This window comes from Cibotium barometz, chromosome 15 (assembly GCF_041138505.1).
Source record: "Cibotium barometz isolate CiBa-2024 chromosome 15, ASM4113850v1, whole genome shotgun sequence".
Lineage (NCBI taxonomy): Eukaryota > Viridiplantae > Streptophyta > Polypodiopsida > Cyatheales > Cibotiaceae > Cibotium > Cibotium barometz.
In genome coordinates, this window is record NC_141060.1 from 48,010,038 (window position 1) to 48,031,361 (window position 21,324).

General features: G+C 48.6%; 1 protein-coding gene across 2 annotated transcripts in view; it reads left to right on the forward strand.

The window, feature by feature from the left end:
- The window catches only part of STRS1 (DEA(D/H)-box RNA helicase family protein), a 70,242-nt gene extending 49,806 nt beyond the window's left edge, over positions 1–20,436 (forward strand). For both annotated transcript variants that reach the window (XM_086809794.1, XM_086809795.1), the window contains exons 10-14: positions 16,714–16,782; positions 19,191–19,284; positions 19,410–19,574; positions 19,703–19,795; positions 19,942–20,436. In XM_086809794.1, the coding sequence (XP_086665920.1) occupies positions 16,714–16,782; positions 19,191–19,284; positions 19,410–19,574; positions 19,703–19,795; positions 19,942–20,031 (511 nt within the window). In that variant the 3' untranslated portion in view covers positions 20,032–20,436. The remainder of the gene's footprint in view (positions 1–16,713; positions 16,783–19,190; positions 19,285–19,409; positions 19,575–19,702; positions 19,796–19,941) is intronic.
- The last annotated feature ends 888 nt before the right edge of the window (positions 20,437–21,324 follow it).

Below are 21,324 nucleotides of genomic sequence, written 5' to 3' on the forward strand. Positions count from 1 at the left end.
GTGTTGCAAATGGTGAGGAAGAAGGCCGAACGAATCTGGCTCGGAGGAGCTAAGACAACTGTCTTTCTAGCTCACCCTCTAAAGTCTTCGAAAGACGATAGGGAAACCTGCTAGGAGGTTCTAATCCAGGGACCAAATCGATATGATGGTTCTCAAGACGTGATGCAGGGAGACTGGGCGGAAGATCGTCCCTAAGCATAATGTCCTGATGTCTGGACAGGAGGTCTGCTAACTGTGGGACTGAAGATGAGATAGGTGGTACCGATGAGGTACAGGCTGTCTGAGCATGAACATAAAGTAGTGCTCCTTTCGCTCCCTTGCGGCGGATAGCTCGTCGGGCCTAGAGGTGCGAAATCAATGGGATGCCAAGAATGCTTCTATCCCCACGAATTATGACGGGCTTAGGAAAACCTTTACAGATAATAAGAGTGTCCTGCCCCCAATCGGGAATAGGCTCATATTGATGAAACCACTGGATTCCTAAGATCATGTCACACCCCAACAGAGGCGAGACAATGAAATCTCATTGGAATGAGGCCTTCTAAACTTCAAAGGCGAACTGTTGTGCCTTCTGAGATATGTAGGTGCGGAGACCAAGTGTGAACCCGTCCACATTCAAATGATATGGTACTAATGTGCAGCTCATCTTGTTAGCCAATTGGGGAGAGATGACGTCCTCAGAACTGCCCATGTTAAACATGACTACAAACTGCCGGCCCTTGGTAGAGCCATAAGCTCGGATGAGGCTTTTTTGTGCAGCATTACTCTCACCCTCTTGCTTAGCATCAAATATCACGACTGGCATAGGATGCATAGAAGGTAAAAGCTGGACTGTGTTTGTGGTAGTAGGCGGGGCTGGAGGAGCTGGAGATGCTGTGGCAATTGTGTCAGAAGGTGCTTTGGAGGCTTGCTCCGCTTGCCATTTATGGCAATCCTTCTTACCATGCTCAATGGTATGACAAAAAAAGCATTTGTTTTCTGATTGGTATTTCCTTTGCTTCTTTAGAGAAAGATTAATCTCCAGTGATGCTTGCTTTAGCCTTTTCCTCAGGGGTTTTCTTAGGCTTGGATTCTTTATGCTTCTTACCCCTTGAACTAAAGCTATTACTGTCGTCTTTCTTAGCATCTTTAGAAGATGCGTTACCTTTCCCTGGCTGCGCAGCAAATTGCTGCTGTTGGGGTTTGGTACTGGACTGTGACGACTGCTTGGGCTTGCCTCCGTTCATCTTTATTTCTTCATTTTGAGCAAGAGTCAAAGCCGGTCATATGTACTGGGTTCAAAGTTGTGAACTGTGAACTGGATGTTGGGATCTAATTCACGAATGAATTGATCCATCTTGGCCTGCTCAGATAGCCCTAACTGTTGTGCTAAAGTGATAACCTTTCCGGAAAACTAAAGCACTGTTGACCCGTTCTGTTTGAGTCCATAGAACTTATTTGCCAGGTTGGTCATATATTGGGGCGGGAGGAATCTGGTCTTAAGGTCATGAACAAATGTATCTCAGCTAAAAGCTGTGACACGTGGCTCTATCTGTATGAAGACTAGACCAATGTTGCCACCAAGTGACTGCCTCACCTGTAAGGTGGGAGTCGTTACGTGGACTCTATCCTGAGGATCTGTGATCCTAGCTAATGAAAAATGAGCAGTAAATTGATGAATGAACTGATTAACTACTAAATGATCACACTTACCATCATACTTACTAAAATTTGGTTGACTTTGAATGACAACAGTTGATGTCGCGGGCTGGTGGCTGGTGGCACCTGAGGCTAGGGAAATTGAAGAGAGGTGCTGGTATCTAAGGTGCATGGCCTTCTTTTCCCTTTGGTGCTCGAGTAACATACGTTCTTGATCGAGTTCTCGTTGGTGCTCCCGAGCGGTGAGTTCAGTCTGATGCCAATCTTCTTCGATCCTGCGTTGGGCTTCCTCATAGTCCCGTCTATCTTCTTTTTCTTGCTACTTTCTTGCTTCAGTTTCTGCTTTTTCTTGCTGCTTTCTTGCTTCAGCTTCTGCTTTTTCTTCTCTCTGTCTAGCCTCGTCTTCTCTTCTTTGTTGTTCCATCTGAAAGAAGAGGGAGATGTAGTCGGGGGGTTGCTGGAGGCGGAGGAGGATGTGTTGCTATTGTCTCCATTAGTTGGAGGCGCTCCATGAAAAGCTGGTTCTGAGCTCTGAGTAGAGCTATGGTGTCTGCTGTAGTCGGAAGAGCAAGGTCTCCTTCGAGGAAGACGTCTTCCGACCGTTGGTACTCTCCTCTGTAGACATGATGCTGAAGTCGGTAGTCGTGCTGCCGAAATGCAATCTGACCATCCAAGGATGCCCTCACGCTAGGATACGGTGTGTGGACAAGCTGAATCTGATACCAATGTGACATGCAGCGGAAGTATTCGTAATTTGAGGATCCTCTCACACAAATGCTCACACCGTCTTCTGTATCCGAGTTTTGTGAGTTTAGCAATCCACTTTAAGACTTCAAACTTTAAGAGATTTGAGAGAGAGAGAGAGAACTTTCAGCTCCACTTGGTAGGACTCGAGCTGGTTCACGTAATGCAAGAGAATAGGCATATGTTGCTTGCATGAGTACACTTTGTGATGCAAATGAGCTAGATTTATTTGAAGAGGCTCATGAGGATGACCATTGGATGTAAGCCATGCAAAATGAGATGGATTCTATCCATAAAAACAACACGTGGGATTTGGTAGAGTTGCCTGCAAGCAAGAAGCCCGTTGGCACAAAGTGGGTATACAAGTTGAAAAGAAAGTCTGATGGTACCATTGACAGGTGCAAAGCCAGGCTAGTGGAAAGAGCATTGATTATGATGAGACTTTCGAACCTACTTCTCGTATGGCCATAATTAGATGTGTTGTTGCATTGGCTGCCCATCATGGATGGAAAGTGCATCATTTGGACATAAAATCAGCTTTTCTCAATGGGGATTTGCAAGAAGAAGTGTATGTAAATCAGCCCATTGGTTTTGTGATGCATGGCCATGAAAACAAAGTATGCAAGCTTCGAAAAGCACTTTATGGTCTCAAACAAACTCCCGAGCTTGGTATGAGAATATACATACTTATTTGACCACACGGGGATTTCGTAATAGTCCAACAGATGGCACCCCCTATGTGAAAGAGGACCATGGCACTTTGATTATGCTCATTCTTTATTTGGATGACATGTTGCTAATTGGGAATGATATGGAGAAAATTCTAGCATTCAAAGCTGAATTGCAAACGTCATTTGAGATGACAGATTTGGGATTGTTGCATCATTATTTGGGCATACAATTTGTGGAGACAGATGTTGGGATTTATGTACACCGATCAAAGTACATTCAAAAGCTGTTGCAAAAATTTGGGTTTCAAGATTGTAAGCCCATCTCTACTCCAATGGAGCTAGGGCTGAAATTGAGCATGTATGATGTTGGAGAGTCTTTTAATATGAGTGTTTACAACCAAGCAGTGTGCTACCTCATATACTTATGCAACACACGTCCGGATATGCAGTTTGGGGTTTCCCAATGTAGCAAATTTATGCACAGCCGAGGTACAAAGCATTGGCAAGTAGTGAAGCGGATCTTCCGCTATCTTTAGGGCTCCCTGGATCTTGCGTTGGGATATACCTGGAGGCAGCTTGCAGTTACATGCTTACAGTGAATCCGATTGGGCTAGTGACTATGATACACGGCAATCCACGAGTGGGAATTGATTCTTTTTGGGGCTTTCATGCATATCATGGTTGAGCAAAAAGCAGCCCACTGTTGCCACATCTACTTGTGAGGCTGAGTACAGGGCAGCCTTTGCAGCCACAATAGATTGTGTATGGCCAAGGAGATTGATGTCTGATATTCGTGAGTGTGGCAGACATCCACCACCATACTCACACTGTGACAGTCACAGTGCTATAGCCGTGGCACGAAACCTAGTGTGTCATGCACGTACTAAGCACATAGATATTCATTAACATTATGTTAGGGAGAGGATTTATGCAAGGGAGATCTCATTATCTTACTGCTCTACACAGGACAGTGTTGCATATCTGTTCACGAAGGCGTTGCCTCGAGAGAAGTTTGAAGCTTTCTGCAAAGCTTTAGGGTTACTCTACTACAGCGAGTGATCTGCTATACAGACCTTGTACAGGTTCACACTGCCACTATAGGGAGATTTATTGGCATATATGCTATGAGTGGTGCTACATGTGAACATGGGCTAAACAAGGGCACTTTTCTGTCTTTGGGTTTTTTCCCTTGGATATTAGGTGTGAAAGGACACCACATTTATTGTATTTTGATATTGTGGAGTCAACCCCCAAGCTCCACACATTCTATGCTATCATCTTTGTGTGAGTATGAATCACCATCTCTCTTGAGTGTTCTTGTTGCTATTCATTCTCTGTGTGTCTTTGTCTATGTGCAACCCTAACCCTAACATCCCTCACCCACCTTCTCTAGTCCCCTCGCAGCAACTCTCCCGTTCCACTCACCCCCTCATTACCCCCTCTTCTCTCAGCAGACGACACACACACACACACACCCGCCAACCTCTCCCTCGCCAGCTCTCTCCCCCTCATGCACTCTCTCTCCCTCTCCCTCACTTACCTCCTTGTCAACCCCTTCACCCCACCTCTCTCTCTCTCTCCCTCTCATCCCACCTCTCTCTCTCTCTCTCTCTCTCTCTCCCCCCACCCTGATCCCCTCACAATCCCTCTCTCCCTCTTTACCCTCTCTCCCTCATCTCTCTCTCTCTCTCTCTCTCTCTCTCTCTCTCTGTCTCTCTCTCTCTCCCCTTTCATTTTAATATTTTTTTAAAACATTTATTCCAGAAAGATAAAGCTGATAAGTTTATCTTCACTAAGATAGCCATTAAAACTTCTTGGCCTAAAGGATTAAGTATTCTTTTGAGGTTCTGAGTTCAAAACCCACATAGGTACCAAGTTATTTCTTTTTTTTTCTCTCTTCCTAAGAAGAGTTTTCTCTAGCAAATGAGGAATCCCGTCACGAATTAGTGTATTCCTTACAACTTGATTCCTCCTTTCTTAAAGCTTTTTTTGACACCTCGCAAAAGCGAGAGGGATCCCACCAAATCTAATGCAAAATTTACTGCCCATAAGAGGAGTATGGCTCGTGGTGGAAGTGTGGAGGGAGACGGAAGAGGCAGTCCAAGAGCAGATGATCGTGGCGAGGTGACAATGGGACCTCAAGTGACGGTAGTAGCCACGAATCACTCACAAGGAAGTGGAGGACCAACTCACTTCCTTGTGACCGTGATTATTGTGCCTCCACCTCATTGTGTAAGTGGGATCAAACCCTAGAAGTTTTTGATTAAGAAAAGGGATTGTCTTATGCATTTAGCTAAGAATTTTTTGGATTAAATAAAGAGAAAATACAAAAGGTTATTTTTCTTATGTGAGAATGTTAGTTGCATGGATTGATACGTGAAATATGGATGCAAGGTTACAACAAGACCGGTAATATATTCTAAAATTGTTGTAAAATAAACCAAGGGACGTGTTCTCTTGGGGATAACCATTCCGAAGTGATTAGTGTGGGGCAACTGGATATTCCTCTACCTAGGGCAATGAACTCTTGAATATTCCTCTACCTAGAGCAATGAACTCTTGAATATTTACGGAGTTGGGGCAACTGCCTATGATGGTTAACCCACCACAAGGCAAGGCAAGGGTTCCTTCTGGGATTGCAAATCCGAGCTTGATAGATTTCATGTTAGTGTAGGTGAGTGAGGGAATATTTCACCTTACTAATATGTGATAATTTATTGCCCCACGACGGTCACAATGCCTAGATTGTATGCAACTTGGTGGGCCGAGTGATGTTTTTCCAGATTGTGTTGTAATTCAAATTTATGATTATAAATATTATTTTTTAAATGATTTGTCAGCATTAAGGAGTAAAGGAACCAGTGATGCATCTGTAATTCAAATTTATGATTATAATTATTATTTTTAAATGATTTGTTGGCATTAAGGAGTAAAGGAACCAGTGATGCATCTGTACTGACAATGTCCTTAGTAATTCAAATTTATGATCATAAATATTGTGTTGTAATTCAAATTTATGATTATAAATATTATTTTTTAAATGATTTGTTGGCATTAAGGAGTAAAGGAACCAGTGATGCATCTGTACCGACAATGTCCTTAGTAAGACCGTATCCCGAATCTAGAAAGTGGGCGGCAGGGTGGACCTGATTAGTCGGGCACTCTCCAAGCAAAAAATACATAAATGTTAGGTAAGACACTCAAGACCATGAATGTATTCGTATATTGGATAGTTAAGGATTGGCTGTCGATTAGGCGATCTTTATACAAAGCGTAGGGTGTTACTTACCTATGAGATCCCCCACGTACCTCGAAAGAAGGAAGGGTATGGGAGGTATCTTACATTATGATTGGTTTCCAAGTACCCGAGGCATTTGGCCAATAAGGAAGACAGGCCGGAAACACAACACATTGACAGCAAAGAAGGGGCATGTTCAGTATGGAAAGGTGGCCAGGCAAGAGGAGCAATTTGGGTGCCCTTTGGTACCCTTTAGCTGTGCCAAACCAGTGGTGGTTATGAGCTAGGCATGGAAAGGCCCAAAAGGGGGAATCACTTTACATTTTATGGGTCCATACAACAGATTGATGTGCCGTGGGGGGATTCTGTATAGAAGGCCCCCCCAGACCCTCGTCACTTTATCTCTCAGCATTAAGTTCCTCGAGTCAGTCAGACAGAGCCCAGTCTGCCCCATGCAAGAGATACTTGTAGTTTTGGGAGGAATCCAGTAAAATTGTTCGGTTACTGGCCTGATTTGCATACACAACATAGGGTGGTAATTTGTGTTCAGTTCTCAGCCACTGCTTTGCTTTATTACTCTCATATGAGGGAGAAGTCAATGCTCCACTCAAGATTGGTCCACTTGGCTCTTGTGGTCCTTAATCTATGTATAGACATATAGGAGGGGTACAATTTAATTCTCCACACCCGTGATCTGTGGTCAGATTTTGGCTCACTCTAGTTGTTAAGCTGCCATTTATGAGGAGAACAAGGTGGTTGAAAATGTCAGGTATGGTGATGCTTTATGTGTATGGAATGAAGATAAGAATGATAAGAAGAAGATGATGATGACCTTCCTCTTCTTTTTTTTTTCCTTCACACACATGCATGCATGGATGCAGGCACACATACATGCCGCGCACACAAAATATGTATAAGCAGTCTACCTTTTGGTTTGGAAACCCAATAATTAGCTAGTCAGGGGTTTGTTAGGCAGCCTAGATCTTGTTTTGGAACTGATGACTGGCTAATCAGGGATTCATTGCTAAAGTAATGGCTCTAGAAGGTGTGGCGTATAAATGGACAGGTGAATCAACTTGCAAACACGCCAAGCTTTTCAGGCAGAGGCCAAACAGGAGGTATAAGGGGAACACATAGGATCAACTAGTGTTCAACTTGAGCATTTTTGTGTGCAAAAAAGCTTGTTTTTGTGAGTATTTTTCTGTACATCAATGAACTTTTAGCAACATGGAGAAAATTTCGCTATCACCTGACTTGGGGAGGTAATGTTTTAGGAATCTTGCTAATGAAATTAACCTTTTGATGGGACTAAGCCTTTAGGAATAGGTGGCGTGTTGTGGCCATATGGCTGGCAATTATATTCGAGGTAAGGTTTATACCTATGGATGACCATAGGAATGGACACTAAAGGTCGTAATTGACTTAGGGGTACGGCATGGGCTAGTGGGAAAGAACCTATTTATTTATTGATTTGTGTTCTTTTATTATAACCCAAGACTGTATAATTGAGTTATCAGCTCATACATGGTATCCTTCATAGGAAGGACTCCCTAGGGATCAAGACCAAAAATACCAAGCAAGGCCAAGTGGGCTTCTTTGGTATGGGACGCGGAGTTTGGGCAACAAGCATGGCTCGGTGTTGGTCTAGCCTCAAGCTTAAGAGAGCTCTACATGGAGCTAGGTTGGGAGATTAGCCTGCTGGCCACTTATCCGTGTGCGTGTTTTTGTGTGTGTGTGTGTGTGTGTGTGTGTGTTTGTGTTTACTTTGTAGGAACTACTAGGGAGCTGATTGGCTGTTTAAGTTGGTATCAGAGTGACTCCGATATTCCATGCAAAACTTTCTTTTGGTTAGTGTCGCTTTTATGTGTGGTTGATTTTAGATGACTTTATGTGATGCTGATTTATTGTACCGCCGGGGGGGGGGGTGGGGGGAAGGTGTTTTTGGCAGATGTCAATTGCAGATAAGCTGTATTTAGTCATATTTGTGGATAGTGAAGGAGTTTAATTTTGCTTAGCACATGTGTATGGCTGGATAGCTGTGCATTCTTGTGCACTTTTGCAAATTCAACAGTGCAGCTGGCGCTTGTGTGCAGCCACCACATATGCACCCGAGGCTTTTCCACATGCGAGGTCGCCAAAAGTAGAGGGTTTAATGGGGAATATATACTCAAAAGGGGGAAAAAGGACTTGGATAGCTGTGCATTCTTGTGTGTTTTTGCAAATTCAAGAGTGCAGCTGGCCTCTGTGTGCGGGGAAAGGGGACTTGGACAAGAGGGGAGTGAAAGGGAAAGAGGGATTGCACACCTTGGCTATGTATTTTCTAAAGAATCTTCCCAAAAGACAGTGTTACAAAAGATTTTATATTTTATTACTGCTTCGACCTTTTATGTGGCTGATGCTCATCTTATCTGTAACGAGGAAAATTTGGTGAGCTTTATCATGGTTGTGACCATTGAGCCACTTGCTCTTTCAGATGGCCTTTGAGGGGGGATGCCAGTGCTTCACCCTTAAAGTTGCTCCATATTTAGGTAGGCAGGGGGTGTTGGAAATAAAATTTTGACCCTCACTTGTATCATATTCTAGTTTTGAATCCTCTATTTTTTTTTTGGGGAAAAACGATCCTTCTATTAGTTAATGAGAAAACACCATAAGGCTACAAAGCTCACCTCACAAGGAGGGATAATAAACATAGTGAACACCGGAGCTCCACCCCCGTGGCTGGCCGCTCTCTGGGGGGGGGGCTACCTAGTAGTACATGCGGGAGGTGAGAAGAGCCAAACTGGAGGCCTGTAGTGCAAGTGACATCCTCGCCCCTCGCGATGAGGAAAGGGCCAGGCTGCCAAGTGCGGAGGAACGCCTTGCGGCGACCTCTCATGCGATCCGAGTCGCCCTGAAGTTTCCCCCAGTGTCCTCTCAAGGTGTGAATGATGTCCACCCAGAGGGCCTGTATGACCTCCGCCGATGGAGTCGCCTGGCGGTCTATGGCCTCCCTGCATCGCGGTCTCCATATGTGCCAAGATGTCATGCTGTTGATCATCTCCCATCTGTGCCCGTCCCCCTCCTGGGAGACTGCCGAAGAGAAGTCTGGCGTCGGAACCACTGCCATCGCCCTGTCAGAGACCTGGATGGTCACACTGCTAGGGACGTCCTCGTATCCAAGGGCCGGGCCGCTGTCCGTGGCCCAAGCCACCGCACCCCACGTCACCATCATCTCACCTGGCGAGCCTGCAAAAACCATCCTGAGAGCGCGTTGCTAGACCTGCTGTGCTTGTGGGCAATCCCATAAGCAGTGCCGTTGCGACTCCTGTGCATGGCCGCACCGAGGGTAGGACGCTGGGTGTCTGCCAAAAGCTAGCCAAGCCCCCACAGCCAGTCCTCTATGCGCTGTAAGCCAGAGAAAAAGCGTCACCTTCCGGGGCCGGAAGCTGGCCCAAAGGCGCTGCTAGAAGTCCCTAAGGAAGGCAGGGGAGAGCCCCTGTCGTGGCCAATGCTCGGCCGCCGCCGCCGGGGTGCCCACTATCCTGTGCCTCTGGATCCGCCGCCCGAGCCTCGCTGTGTACTGAAAAAAGGGGGTGCCTGGGCTGGTAGGGGCCGAGTAGGGATCTCGCCAAAGCCACTCGCCTGGATCCCACTGAAGGCGAATAAGAGGCCTGCTGTCCCAAGCCCATAATCTCCAAGAATAGTCCTCCCCTATCGAGGCCGGTGAGGGGTCTACATGCCACTGTCTCTGATGAAAGCCGACCACCCGCACCCTCTGAAAGATACAACCTTGGAACTCATCCAAATCTAGTCGGGTCCTTTGAAGCTGGCCTCCCTCTCCCACCTCGAAGGTGAGTGGGGCGACTCTCTCTGCTGAGCCGCAGACCGCTAGAAGGATCTCATGCCGAGTAAAGACGCCCATCCACTGTGGAGGTGGAGGGTCCTGTACTGGAGTCCGCCACTCCCGAGGGATGGCCGCCTCAATGTCCTGCCTCATCAACTCTCTGCCCCTCATCCCGCTGAGTCTCCTCTCCTGAACCTCTAGAGGCAGCTGCTGAAAACATATCCAGTCGTCTAGGGATTGGGCTGGGCCGGGGCTCAACGGGCCCCACGACACGTGAGATCGCGATCCAACCATATGACCACTGGGAAGTCAGATCAAGGGGTTCCAGATGAATGGCTGCCTCAGGCGCTCCTCATCGGTGCCCGGGGGAGTTTGGAAGAGTGACGGCCTCAGATGCTCCCAGGCCCTCAGAAGGCTAGCTGCGAAACGCTCCTCGAAGCCAAGGCCCACTCCTCTGGATCGTTGCTCTGTAAAGATCCACCTGATGCTGGGGGTCCAGGGGCCGCTAAGAGAAGGAGTGCGGCTGAGAATCCTGGAAACAAGAAACTCCTTCCACGGCTCAGCGCCTGGTAGGAGGCCACGAACCACCAACTTGCCAAGCAAAGCTCGGCTCTGACAAATAGGATCAACTATGCCCTGGCCGCCTCTCTCCCTCGGCTGAGTGATCACAGCCCATGCCACCTTGGCCCTGGCGGGCCGCCCGTCGCCACCGGACCAAAGAAAGTTCCTGATGAGCCTCTGCACCTGGCCAATGCACGCCCGAGAGAAGGCCTAGCAAGAAGTGATGTACCACATGGTAGCAAGCAGAACCTGGTTGGCCACAACCACTCGGCCAGCCAGAGATAAACGAGCGGTACTCCAGTACAGAAGCTTCTTCCGAATGCTCAGAAGAAGGGGGGCTATCTGCTGCTCCGGAGATATGTCAATGCCCACATAGCATCCCAAATAGCGCACTGTAGTGTCGGGGGGCAGCCACTGAAACCCATCAACTGGCCTCCAAGTCGGGGGGGGGGGGGGGGGGGGGGGGCAGAACTGACCCACAACCCACACGACTTGTGCCAGTTGATCAAAGCGCCCGAAGCTCTGCAAAACCTGTCCATGGCTGAGGCGAAGCGGCGGAGGTTCTCCTCCCCTCCCTGAAGATAGACAGCAGTGTCATCCGCAAACTCCGAGTCTAGGAGCTCCTCCGAGGTGCGGATGGGGAGCTGGAGGCCCTGCAAACCTGCATCCTGTGCCGTCAAGAAAGTGCTCATGGCCTCCGCCACAAAAAGAAAAAGAAAGGGCGCCAAGGGGCACCCCTGTCGCACTGAGCGCGAGAGCTGGAACCTCTCTCCGCGCACGCCCTGTATCAGCACCTGGCTATGAGCCGATGTGTAGAGTGCAGAGACCCCACGGATCCACTGAGGGGGAAAGCCCATCCTCTCCATAGTGCCTTCCAAGAAGGCCCAGTCCACCCGATCATATGCCTTCTCGAAGTCGAGAAGGAGCACTGCCTGATCCTCCTGCCGAAATCTAGCCAAAGCCGTAGCCTCCCAGAAAGAGAAGATGTTATCCAAGATGCTCCTATCTTGGATGAAGCCTGTCTGCGTGGAGTGGATGATGTCCGGAAGGTGAGGTTGAAGCCGCTTGCTGATCGCCTTAGCTAGGACCTTGTAGGCCGTGCCTAGCAAGGTGATCGGTCTCCACTGTCTAATCTCCAGTCTGTCTCCTCCCTCTTTGGGGATCAAGTGAATCAACCCCTCTGCCATGCTGTCCGGCATGTCTCCCGACTCCATGATCTCCTGGAATGCCAATCTGAAACCCCTATGCAAGAGACCCCAGTACCTCTGGAAGAAAGCCACTGAGAGACCGTCCTCTCCTAGGCATTTGCCCCGAGGAAGTGCCCGAAGAGCCGCCTCCAGTTCCGTATCCGAGAAGGGGGAGAGAAGGGAGTGCTGCAAATGGGCCGGCACAACCGGTCTCGTGAAGCTCCAGACTGCCTCCCGAGCCTCTCTCACCTTGTCATCTGTTGGCTCAACAGAGAGCAGATCCCTGTAAAAATATGTGGCGATCGCCCGAACTCTGGGGGGATCCACCACTACCTGGCCATCAGCCTGCCGAAGACGCCTGAGACCCTCTCGTCTGAAGCGAGGCCCTGTCGCCTCAAAGAAATCTCGAGTAACTCTGTCTCCAGCCTGTGTCCAAAAAGAAGCCCGAGCATGGAATCGGAACTCCACCCTCCTCTCCTCGATGGATCTGATCTCTGTGCGAGCTGACTCCATCTGCTCTGAAATCCAAGGGCTCGTAGGATCCCTCTCCTGAAGTCTCTGAAGGGAAGCTAGACTCCTCCGCAGGCTCCTCTCGTGCTCTCTGAAAGCCTCCAGACGGTCCAAGGCAGCCTGTCTGAGCATCCTATTGATCTCCTGCAAACCCCTGTCAAGATCGCTGGCTGCCGATCCTCTCCTGAACTGAAGCTCCTGCCAGACATGCTCAACTCTGGTCGCAATCTCGGGCTCCTCTATGAGACAATCTGGAATCCGGACGCTCTGGCCTCGCTCTCCTCTCGTGGGGTCCTCGATTTGGAGAAGCACTGGAAAGTGGTCTGAAAACGAGGAGCCTGCAAGTATACCCACAGTGCCACCTCTATCGCAAGCCCACTCATCAATGTAAAACCTGTCGATGCGGGAAAGGTTAACTCTTGTGGCCCGTCTATCCGAGCGCGAGAAAGATAAACTCCCCTGCAACCTGCCAAACTCCGAGAGAGTCCACGGATCCTGGCCTCTCACCTGCAGCACTAGTTCCTCCCAGGCAGCGAGCTCCGGCCCATGGATGGTCTCCTGGCTGCCCCCCATCCTGTCCTCTGCATCCTCCAGCATGTTGCAATCCCCCCCTAGGCACCAATGGTCTGCCATGGGGAGGGACTGCCTAATGGTGCTCCAGAACTCACCTCTCCCGGTCGCCCCATTAGGGGCGTAGAAATTGAGGAAGCCAATGCGGTCTTCCCCAACGCGAAGGATGATCCACTGCGCTCGACCCTGGACCAGAGTGCCAGAATCCACAACCTCGGATAGAAGCTGCTCGCTGACTGAGATGCATACTCCACCCTGGTTCCCCTGGGAGCCATATGCCGGTGACCAAAAAGTGTGACTCCTGCCTGGCAAGATCTTCCCGCAGGTACGGGTACGCCCGGCAGAAAGGTGGTGCTCCTGGATAAAAAGGATATCTATGGGTCCTCCAACGAGAGCCCTCTGGATCTCCTGGCGAAGTCTACCCCGACCAATGTAGTAGCGAGGTCCACCAAGACCCTGGATGTTCCATGAGAGGATCCTCATGGATGAGCTATGGCAAGTGAAGCAGCCGCCACTGGCTCACCCCTCTCAGCCGGCCCGGATGAGCTGCCCTCCACTCTGTGAGTCTTGGGTGCCGGCTTGGAGGGAGAATAGTCACTGTCTGTCCGGGTGCGGAGTCTCTCCAAAAAGAGGGTGACCTGTCTCTGTGTCCAGCCCCACTCCACCTTCGCCCTGTCCAGGGCATAGGCGTGAGACCAATCCTCTGCATATATGTATCTAAAGGTAGGCTGCATCCTCGGGGCGGCATGGAGGAGAATCAGTAGCACCGCCTCAACTGAGGTGTGGACCGGATCCGCCCGCCAATCACCTATACCAAACAAGCTCATGCGGGCTGAGTGTAATCGGGTCTGCAATAGGTCCATGAGCCCCAAGTCACTGACGTGGTGAGAAAACTCCAGTATCTGATCACGCAAAACTTCCTCTACCGAGTTGCAATCCCATGCTGTGTCTGGGGCAACAGTGAGAGGAAAGGAGAAGGCCACCATGCTGCTCACCACTGAAGGAGAACGAGAGGGATGGCACACCACGCAAACTCGCAAGGGCGCGACCAGTGTCTCGAACGGGCCAGCATCCAGCTGGAGACACCTGAAAAAACCGTAATCCACTGGGAGCCCCATCACTCGCGGGGGCCCCCCAGGGGAGGCTGGAGAGAACTCTGTGGCGGGCGAAGGTAAGATCGCCATCTCCACCGGCCCGGAGTGGCGGTGGAACAGCCGCTGAACTGAACTCTGGCCTACCCAGCTGCGCTGCCCCGGGGCAGTGGGTGGTCTGGAGGAGTATCCTGGAGAGGCCGAGGGAGGGATGGTGGCTCGCGGAGAGGAGTGAGGAGAGCGAGGAGAGGATGGAGAGGCATCTGCCAGAGGAGAGGTGTCAAGGGGGGCTGCCGGGGGAGGCGGGAGGCGGGGGGTGGGAGGGGAGAGGGGGGGGTGGAAGGAGTGCTCTCCGAGTGGGGAAGAGGGGCCGGGGGTCGCAGAGTGCGGCCCGGGATCCTCAGGAATCTCCTCCATGGAGGGGGCGGGGCCCCCCGAGGAGGGAGGCGGGAGCGGGGTCTCCACGTGGGTGGCTCCACCGGCGGCCTCAACGGGCACTGAGATTGAATCCTCGTCCATCGGGGTGGGACCTGCTGGCCGCCTATCCCTGACTGGAGCATAAGTGTGGGTAGGTGCCTGGACGCCAGCCGGAGTCGCTTGTCCACCAGCCTGTCCGCCAGCCTATGCTGCCCTGCTGGCGTCTGCGACGGTCCCTGCGGGCCGGGCGTTTCCGCCGGCGAACCTCCTGCCATCCGCCATCCTCCTGGGTCTGCGCGGCATCCTCCGCCGGGGCTTGCTCGTCAGATGATGGCGCTTGCTGAGACGAGCCAGGGATGTCCGGTCTCTGAGGTGGATGGCCACCCCTCGGGCCTCTTGAAGGGGGTCCAGAGGCGGCAGAGTGTGAAGGATGAACCCCCTTGCGGGGACAGGCGCGTGCGAGGTGGCCCATCTCCCGACAGATGTAGCACTGGCCGGGAAGGCCCGAATACTCCACGCGCTGTATCAGATGTCCTGCAGAAAGACAAGGGAGGAGGATCATCTTCGGGAGGGACTCCGGTGACGGAACCACAACACGAATGGCCGGGAGTCCTGCTGCCCGAGCTATAACTGAAGCCGCTGTCTGAGGCGTCTCCACCACCTGCCCGAACGCCTTGCCAATGGATGACAAGAGGGGCAAGTACTCCCTGCGGAGTCCAGGAAAGCAAATAGTGATGGGGAAACCTGTCGCGCGTGCTAGCGGGTCAGAAGCGGGGTCAAAACCGTGAGTCCATCGTGCCAGGAACGCCCAGGATGAGCGGAGGGCAATGGGGCTCCGAGCCAGCACCGTCTGAGCTGCCTGGGGGGACTCGAAATCCACCTGGTAGTAGCCACGTCCCAAAAAATCGACGCTGACGATCTTGGCAGGCACGCCAACAAGGCTGCCTTGCAGAAGGTCGCGAAGCTCTCTCCGCATCGGACGGCTACCCACTATCTTGCAGACCAAGGAGGAGGCCTCAAGAGCGGATACTGTGGAAACAAACAACTGATGATCTGCATCTGTGAACTCCAGACGGAGACCGGAATCGGCAGGGGTAGTCGGAGCGGCTTCCATGGAGTCCTCCAGAGGGAAAAGGCCAGAGACCGGGGTCACCAACGGGAGGGACACAGCCCTACGAGGAAACGGAGAGGCGGAAGGAGAGAGGATAGCGGGGGGGGGGGGGGGGGGAGCTGAGGCGGGGGAGCTAGCGGTGGGAGGAGGGGCGAGATGGAGGGGGAGGTGAGGGAGAAGGCAGGGGGAAGAGCTGCGAAGCGGAGGAGAAGGCGGGGGGGGAGAGATGGCGGGGGAGGAGAAGGCAGGGGGGGAGAGATGGCGGGGGAGGAAGCGAGGAAGGAGGCGGGGGAGAGAGGCGGAGGAGATGGCGGGGGACGGGCGGGGGGGGGAGAGGGGGGCGCACGACGGCGAGAAGCAGCAGGGAGACGGGAGGGGGATGAGGCGGAGCTCGCAGGAGCAGATGCTTCAGTTTACACTATTTTTGAATCCTCTATTAATTAGAGCACTCTAGAATGCAGATTTTGGTTTGGACAATCGTAAAAATTTCAGTATTTAGTTTGGCACACAAGGAGACGGGATCAGCTGTGTGAATATACAATGGTGGTAGGGCAGAATGACGTGACAGCATGCAAGACAAGCCAACCTTGGCAAGAACAGGTCAGACAGGCATGCCTAGGCTGGAGATTGGGTGCATGGAGGGCATTTGGAAGGTGCAGATGGGCACCTGGTGTGGAAACCTGAGATGGCCAAATGGTTGGCCCAAGTTGTGGTGTGTATATCAAAGGCTTAGAAGAAATCTCAGATCTGAGGCATATCGTTGATTGTATCAGAGTAGTACTTTGGCAAGTTGATTTTTTTAAATAATAGATGACATCCAAAGGACACTGTGCTTTGGAAGTAATATAGCTCTATGTTCTTATATAATAAAAAAGATAACATCAAATAAACTAGACATTGGAATGAGGACAAGAAAAGCTATTATTGACTACAAACAATCTTCGGAGGTAAATTGCCCTGGCTCTATCAACACTAAATATGGTATGGTTTTCTTTGTTTTTGCTTTTAGGTCATTGTTTTTTAACCTTATGATATGCTAACTCTCTTTATTTCTTTGCTAGAATTATCGTTTTCTACAAAGCAAAAGTGGACAAAGTGTGAATTATGAGTAACCTGTAGTTTTTTTCAATGGTTGTTTTCTTATCTTTCCAGGAATCGCATCCTTGTATTTGTCCTCTACAAAAAGGAGGCTGTTCGTGTTGAGAACATGCTACAAAAAAGGTAAATATGGCTTAGATTAGTGCAATTTTTTGGGGGAAAAAGAAAATTACCTTGAGTAGTGCAATGTTTGAAAAACCAAAACAGTGCTTTCAAAATTAATTTTTTGGATTTCTACTTTGAAAAACATTTTTCTTTACTTAACCCCCCCCCTCCTTTCTTCCTCCTCTCTCTGGATCACGAGCTTTTTCTCCCACATCCAGGAAGCCTCTCGCCGCTGCCTGAGAGAGGAACCCACCCAGGACCCCCCCGCCTCTTAGACGAGTCAGACAGTGCACACAAGAGTCTCTCCGTTTCCCTGGGTCCCTGGGGTTACCATAGACCAGGTAGTTCAGATGCAGCGAGCTAGGCACCCAAGACCTACTGGGCCGCTTAGGCACTCCGCCCATACAGAGATGCCCACACAGGACATGTGGACATTGATGCCCTTTACACAGTTCTTGAGGATGATGATGAGACCTCTCCACCAGCCACCCTAGCTTGATGTTGCTTGGACCTTGGGTCATCTTGCTATTGTATTCCTGAGGATGCTACTTGTATTTGTAGCTAGTAGTCTTTTTCCAGTGTTTTATTTTTCTGTTTTACCAGGATCAGTGTAACACTTGGATACTTTGTAACACCTTTTTGTCTCTTAGACCCTAGTGGTCTTTTGAAGGCGTTTATAGATGTTTCTTCTTTCTTTCTTTCTTTTGTCCTGTGTAGTCTAGTAAAAGCATTCTAAGAAAACCAGAGGATTTTGAGATAGCCTAAGAGGGAGGGGGGGAGAGGAGGGGCTGGGGAGGCTGATATCCTTCAGTCCCTAGTGCATTGTTTACTACAACACGCATACATGTTTGATAAATTATGCGAGTGGTGAGTCTTGGATATCTTTTCTTTTTCTTTTAAATCATTTTGGCAATCGATTTAAGAAGTTTGATCCTACATGGGGTCGAGCTTGCTCAGTATTATCAGATCTAGAGCCAGGTTCCATTTGTTAGGCTCCCCACAGATTTGCATGTTAATAAGAGGATGTATCACACTGAGGTAATGTACACTATCATTGGGAGTGAGGAGAGGAGACAAAATGGAGCAACTTCCATAAAAACTTTGCCATCAAAAGCCAGCTGCTGAAGACGAAACCCATTCACTAAGACACATGTGCCAAGAACTTTGGCATGCACTCTATAAACCTTCATATCGCATTACCAGAGACATATTCATGACCTTGACATACCTTTCCATGAAGAGGTTCTTCATCAAAAACATTATCTGCCACTGACATACCTATAGCCTCATCATCATTCAAGCTTGCAAATGCCTCACTGATGTAAGAGGAGGAGGATGTTCTTTAAAGTCACTGAGAATTGGCGTTTCTCAAATTACGTGACTCACTGCTTAGTTTGTGGCCATCTTTCCTCATTGTATAGGGCTCACATGGATCTCCTATTGCACCTACTATAGCTATGGTACTATGCTGGGCATTGATTTGGTAGTAAGCATCTGGTGCCACTTACACTACTTTTTGGGGTGCTAGTGGGTCTTGGTCTTTGTCTGGATTGATTTGCATTCAGACAATTTGTTTTTTTAGCCTGCTCTCAAATTTGGGTGTGGCATGAGCTTAGACAACCAAGCCAGGTAAGAATGATCTGGATAGAGTTGACGTGTGTGTGGTGGCAGTACATGGTATGGTGCACGACATTGCCTGAGGTGTGTGCGGAGAATGGCATCAAGTCAACGTTTCAGGCCTACTTGAATAGGTGGAATTGCAACATGTCTTGTGGTAGTTTCTTGTGAAACTCCTTGAGCTATCAGCTGTGTGTGAATTACAAAAGTATCATTGTGGCCTAAAAAGGTACAATTAAGAATGAGAAATAGAAGTCTTTATGAAGAGTAATAACTCGATGTGCTTATGATCAATCTGCAGACATGGATGAACAGTGTGCCCATTTTATCATGTGTTGACACTTACGGCGCAACTTCACACGTGTGCATGTCTGACCAGTGTCGAATCTTGAGTCGCACTTTTGATGATGTCTCACCTGCAATGCATGAGATAGACTATACAATGCTGTAGCTGGTGTTGAAATTTTCACTAGTGCAGCTGCTTAAAAGGTCTTTGGATCAAAGAGCACAGTGACTTTTTGCACTTTCAGTTGGCTTGTTAAGTCTCAATTCGTGGCCAGATAAAGGCACCGGCGTTGCCTTATGTATGGTTGTGTGGGCTCCTTGACAATCCAGGTGATTGCTTCACCAGGAAAAAAGATCAAGGCCTGGAGTACCTTAGTGCCTCCACCGTGATGAAGGGGTAGATTAAAATGAAAGTTTCAAGTGCGTCTTAGGGTACTTTTATGGCCGCAGGATGGCATTATGTTTTTTTGGTAATGGCACCAATTCCGCTACCTGTAACTAACAGAAAATTACTGTGATTTCAGAGGCTGGAAGGTTTCTGCAGTGCATGGAGACAAGGGACAATTTGATCGTAACAAAGCCGTGACGTCATTTAAAGACGGAACCTGCCCTTTGCTGGTATTTTAGCCTAGATGGATTTCTTCTAGGTTTTCATACACAACAATTTGATGTTGAAGAGGCTAAAAGCTCTCCATTTATCTTGTGGCAGACTGCTTACACTAACAATCATGTTCTGGTTGTAGATTGCTACTGATGTAGCGGCAAGAGGTCTGGATATCCCGGATGTGGAGTATGTAATCAACTACAGTTTCCCTTTGACCACAGAAGATTATGTGCATCGTATTGGGCGGACCGGTAGAGCGGGGAAAAGTGGCATTGCACATACCTTTTTCACTCAGGCAGACAAGGTCTTTCAACCCTGTTTTCTGAGTGTAATGGTTTCTCAGTAGCCTGATGGCAAAACCCGGTCTGTTTTATGTTGCACGAGGTCTGTTTTATGTTGCACGAGTGAAGTGGTGGATGCTTTCTCTTACAGGCTAGGGCTGGAGAGCTTGTAAATGTACTGAAGGAAGCAGGGCAAACTGTACCACCGGAGCTTTTGAAGTTTGGGACCTCAGTAAAAAAGAAGGTAAAACCTATCAAGGTTATTAGGCACATTGCAAACAGCAAGCTTGTGTGGAAGAATTTGTGTAATTCATTGGAGTCTTAGTTTTGTTTGAGTTTGGAGACTAAGAAAAAACCCATTTTTTTTTTCGTTTTTTTGGTTGCTTTTAGGAGTCTAAGCTTTATGGGGCTCACTTTAAGGAGGTTGCAGTAGATGCTCCCAAGGCTACCAAGATCACATTTGATTCAGACGAGGAGTGAGGCGGTCGCGCACCCGTTTATTTTCTTAGCAGCATTGTTGAAGCTGCCCAATGATTAGAGTGCTCAGTGTGTCCCAATTTTCCCAACAACTTAAGGGACACATGGCGGTGCATCACATGCTCACATGATTGTGAGATGTTCGATTTGCGTTCTAAATTGGCATATGAGGTTCACCTCAAATCCACTAAAATAGTCAATTGTAGGAACACTTGTCTATTTAATTGATATATGTTTTTCCTTATCCTCCAAAGGCCTGCTCTTTGGCTCCTGCAAATTCATTGTAAGTGTAGCAGTATAATACCTTAGATGAGGTAACCAGTTCTCAGTGATACGATTTACTTGAAACTATCTGTAGCTGTCGTTGAAAAAACAAGTGAAACTAACCATAGGCTTGCATTTAGAAAATCAAGATTTCTAATTTTATAATGTAAAAATGATCAAGAACCTAAAAAACACGTGAGAAACGAAGTATAGGCTTGCATTTAGGAAATCAAGATTTTTAATTTTATAATGTAAAAATGATAAAGAACTTAATTTTTTTGGTGTTCTTAAATATTTTAAATGTGAATTAAAGAACACTGTATGTGTGTGTGTGAGGGGGGGGGGTGAGAGAGAGAGACAGTTAAGTCTCTTTGTAATTTGATGAATTGAGGAGTAGGCCTCAATTTCAATATATTGCACTAAATTTTGGGTCTTGCAAAGTCAGCCTTTGAAACCATGCCAATTCAAGCACATTTCTCTATATCAAAAGCACATTACTTTGGAATTTGTACGTAATTCTCCTCACAAAAATCATAGTTCTTTCATAAGGTATTGCAAAACGAGGGGATTTGGATGTAAAGAGCATGCATGAAGTGTTGTCTCTTCCAGCCTTAGAACATTTGTGAGCCTTGATATAACTCAGCAAAAGAGGTAGCCAAAGTAAAAAAAATTTGCAAGGAATTTGACCCCCATTCCAAAAGGAAGTGAAAATAACCAATGCAATGCATGGAACAAGGGCTGAAAGAGCAAAAGCCAAAGAGGATTTCCTCGAGGAACTCTCGATTGACAACTCTGTAAGCAGCCCATATGAGACCAGGAGGAGAAATCGAAGATGAGGAACTTAAGAGAAGCAGAGGTCAAGAATCTATAGGGAAGAGATGATCATCCAGCTGAGGAGGCATCCAAACCCTCTGAATAGGTGATTGACTTGAAACTAGAGCAAGCTATGCAAAACTAGCACGTGCCCTAGGGAGTGGAGCCCCCTCTAGAAAGACCACTCCAAGACAATGGGAAGTAGTTATTTGAGAATGT